Below are 4,170 nucleotides of genomic sequence, written 5' to 3' on the forward strand. Positions count from 1 at the left end.
ATCCCGGGCCCTCCCGGAGGTGGCAGCAGCAGCAGCAGCAGCAGCAGCAGCAGCAGCAGCAGCAGCAGCAGCAGCAGCAGCAGCAGCAGCAGCAGCGGCCGCGCAACACCAGCCACCACCTCCATCCACCGAAGCCGCAGCCCCGGCTCCGCTTCCCTCCCGCCTCGCTGCTCTGCAGTCATGGCTGCTGAAGGAGTGGACGAACGATCGCCCCTGCTGTCAGCTTCTCACTCGGGAAATGTCACCCCCACGGCCCCACCGTACTTACAAGAAAGCAGCCCCAGAGGTAAGGCCAGACGAGACCTCTCTACTCTGCAAAGGGAAAACCTAGGATCTGAAAGATCAGGGATGCTCCAGCCCTGAAGCAGAGAGGAGCCTCTCACTTGAGCTGGGGGAGAGGGAGTGCTGACGGTGCCTTCTAAAGAGAAGCCTTCCTGCCTCTTAGATTCACTGCAGGGCTTCTCTATCTCTCCCCTTTTTTTTCTCTCTGTGTGTGAGTGTGTGCTTGTGTTTCATCACTTCTTGACTAGGGACTAAAGGATGTGACATGAATTTCCGGAGCTGGGCTTTTGCTTCTCTTTTCTGAGCAACCCTTAAGTGCAGCTGGGAGGTGGTGCAAATCTTTCACAATCATTCACAAATCCTTTGGGGTTGCTGAGAAACTGAGAATATTGCTCACCTTGGTATCTGCCCTTGAAAGGGTTTCAGCTTGGGAGAAATATGCATTTCCTAACACTCACCCGTCATCTTTAGAACCAGGGAAGTGCTTTACTTTAGTAATTTAATTATTCAATATTTCTGTTATGTCTGAAATCCCTGCCCTTTCTTATTGCTGTTTGTGTTAGCTCTGCCTGTGAATGAAGAGGAAGAACCTAACTTCGGATAGAGGGGAAGGAAGATGCAGTATTTTTGATGCTTATCTGAAAGAAGTTTAAATGAACTTTTAAAATTTAACACAAAATAACACACTATGTATTTATTTTTCTTCTGGAGATAGAACTGAAAACATTTTGTGACAGTAGTGTTTGGGGAAATTAAAAAAAATATTTCCTTTAAACAAACTAGTGAATTTATTCAAGAGCTATTTTTTGTTCTAAGCCTTTCCATTGATTCACACAGCAGAAGTTACAGAAAATGGAGGGCAAGACTTTAAAAAAAAATCACTCAGTATGATGAAAAAGTTGGCCCAAAGTGCCTTTGCAAATGTAGCTTTAAATAGATTTCTTCCCTTTTTGACTACATGTGAACAAAACTTAAGAACACAAGGAAACAGAAAGGTAATGCTTTTGAAAATATGAGCAACCCATGTTTGTTTTAACAAAACTTTTTCTGAATTCAAGACTGGAATTGGAGGAGCTGTAGAGCAGGCTGAACTTGTTCAGGATTTAAATTCCCATTGAACGCATTTTTAGCTTGATGGAAGGAGTAGAGAGTCACTGTGCCAAAAAAACAATTGGTCAGTGTCCATCCTTTTCAGGAGATAGCTTATAATAAGAACCAGTGGTATGGAAGGAAGAAGTCCAAGCTTCATTGAAGGCATTAGCCACAACTCTAGGAATTGACAAAAGATCAAGTGATGTATTTCAACATATGGGTGTAGCATGGAAAATGCTCACTTGTCTATGCCAGCTAATTTGGAAGACATCTCTCTGGCCAATCTATTCGAAGATATCCCTATTTTAGTTAGTTCCGAAGAAGGGTACACAACTAGAATGTGGAAACTACTAAAAATGCTATTAATGCCACATTCAAGTAAAATCTGGTGAGGATGACACTGAGATAGTTACAGGGGTACATTGACAGAGAACTGCTAGAGATTCAAGTGGGATTCAGAAAAGGCTGTAAAATGGGTACAGCACTGATGATGTGACATGGATCATGACTAAAAGCAAACAATACCTGAAAGAAGTTTGGATTTTATTGTCTATGTGAAGGTATTTCACTGTGAGTATCATAAAAAGTTATAGATAACATTGCAAAGAATGGAAATCCCACAACACTTACTGGTGCTCATGTCTAGAACGTACCTCTTTGTGGACCAAGAGACCCTGGTTTGAATGGAATAAGGGAATACTGCATCATTTAAAATAAGGAAATATGTGTGTCGAGATTCTATCTATCATTGCACTGTACTTGTTCCATCTGTATGCTGGTGTAGCTTGTGGGGAATTGCTCTGCTCACCCAAAGGTACCATCTTTGTGGGCAGTTTGAATCCACTAGTGGCTCTAACAAAAGAATATAGGCAGTCTCCTCCTGTGTCACTTAGAGCCTCTGAAAACCTGCTGAAATGTCAAACTATGAGTCGCTTTTGACTTTCTGGTAATGAGTTTGAGTTTTGTGTTTCTAGTATGCTGAGTAAGTAATCTGAGAAATTAGACTATATGAAGAGGAATGCTGTTAGGTATAATCAAGCCAAGAACGACTGCTAGCGATCCTAGAAAGAACAGATATGAACCCAATCCTATCCTATCCTAGCTTCAAAATCTCAGACACAATCCAATTGAGCTCATTGCTGCAGTCCACCCAGGTGAGAGTCATCTTCTCTTTCGTTATCCCTCCACCTTTCCAAGCATGATGTTCTTTAAGGAATAGCCTCTTTGGGCAACGTGTTTCAAGTATGCAAGATGAAGCTTTGCCATCCTTGCCTCCAAGGAGCAATCTGTCTTTATCTTCTCCAAGACATATCTGTTTGCTCATCTGGCACACTGTGGAATACTCAGCACTCTTCTCTAACATCATATTTTAAAGGCATAAATTTTTATTGTTACCCTTAATTCATTTTCCAGTTGTCAAATGCATAACAAGTGATTAAAGAACCATGGTATGAATCAGGCATACCTTAGTCCACAAACTGACCTCATTGCTCCTTGGTAATTTGGAAGGGTCCCTGACTGCACACTTTCCCAGTGCAATATATCTCCTGATCTCCTGACAGCTGAAAGTGTATAATTGTGAATCAAAGTAAGAAGATGAAGTTGTTGACTATTTCAATCTTTTCTTCATCTATCGTGGTATTATCTATTGGTCTAGTGGTGAGAATTTTTGCTTTCTTGATATTGAGATGAAATCCATATTGAAGGCTGCAATATTTGATCTCCTGCAGCAAATGTGTCAAGTCCTCTTCACTTTCAGCAAGCAAAGTTGTGTCATCTGCATACCGAAAGTTGTTGATGAATCTTCCTCCAGTCCTGATACCATATTCTTCTTCACAGAGTCCAGCTTCTTGAATAATTTGCTCAGCATAGAGATTGAATTGGTATGGGGAAAGGATACAGCCCTGATACACTCCTTTCTTATTCTTCTTAAACCATGTTGCGTTCCCTTGCTCTGTTTGCACAGTAGCGTCTTGGTGTAGGTGTAGACTTTGCATGAACACAGTTAAGTGTGTTCTGAGATTCCTATTCTTCTCAATGTTAGCCATACATTAATATGACCCACCCAGCCAAATACCTTTGTATGTTATTGTTGTTATGTGCCATTGAGTTGCCTGAAACTCATTGCGACCCTGTGTACAATAGCTCTGCACTCTGCCGTATCCTGAGCCGATCTCATCATCTCTGACAAACCTAATCCCAATAACCCAGTTGAGTCAATCCATTTCATCCTGGTTCTTCCTCTTGTACACTGTCCCTTCACCCTTCCAAGCATGATGTCTTTCTCCAAGGACTGGTCCCTCATGGCCACATGAGACAGAGCTTCAAAATCCTTGCCTTCAAGGAGCAGCTTGATTTCACCCTCTCCAGGACAGACTTGTTTGTTCTCCTGGCAGTCCACAGTATGTTCAGCACCACAACTCAAAGGCATCGATTCTTCTATCATCCTTAGTACATTGTCCAGCTTTCTGATGCATAACAACTAATTGTAAAGACCATGGCCTAGATTAGGTTCACCTTCGTCTTCAGAGTGACATTGTTGCTCTTCAGAATTCTAGAGAGTTTCCCGACAGCAGACATTTCCAGTGCAATTTGGTTTTTGATTTCCTGACTTCTGGTGCCATGAATGTTGATCATGGAATAAGCAAACTGGAATTGTTAACAGTTTCAGTCTCTTCTCTGTCTATTGTGATTCTGTCAATTGGCCCAGAGCTGAGAATCTGTTTTCTTGATGCTGGGCTTCAATCCAGATTGAGGACTGCAGTCCTTGATTTTCTGTAGCAGATGACTCATATC

General features: G+C 42.1%; 1 protein-coding gene across 1 annotated transcript in view; it reads left to right on the plus strand.

Annotated features, from left to right (window-relative positions):
* The first annotated feature begins 180 nt into the window (after window positions 1–180).
* The window catches only part of TMEM55A (transmembrane protein 55A), a 61,369-nt gene continuing 57,379 nt past the window's right edge, over window positions 181–4,170 (plus strand). Inside the window, exon 1 of the mRNA XM_006884597.1 lies at window positions 181–286. Coding sequence (XP_006884659.1) covers window positions 181–286 — 106 coding nt within the window. The remainder of the gene's footprint in view (window positions 287–4,170) is intronic.

This window comes from Elephantulus edwardii, unplaced genomic scaffold (genome assembly GCF_000299155.1).
Source record: "Elephantulus edwardii isolate Elephantulus edwardi_28Jun2011 unplaced genomic scaffold, EleEdw1.0 scaffold00036, whole genome shotgun sequence".
Taxonomy (NCBI): domain Eukaryota; kingdom Metazoa; phylum Chordata; class Mammalia; order Macroscelidea; family Macroscelididae; genus Elephantulus; species Elephantulus edwardii.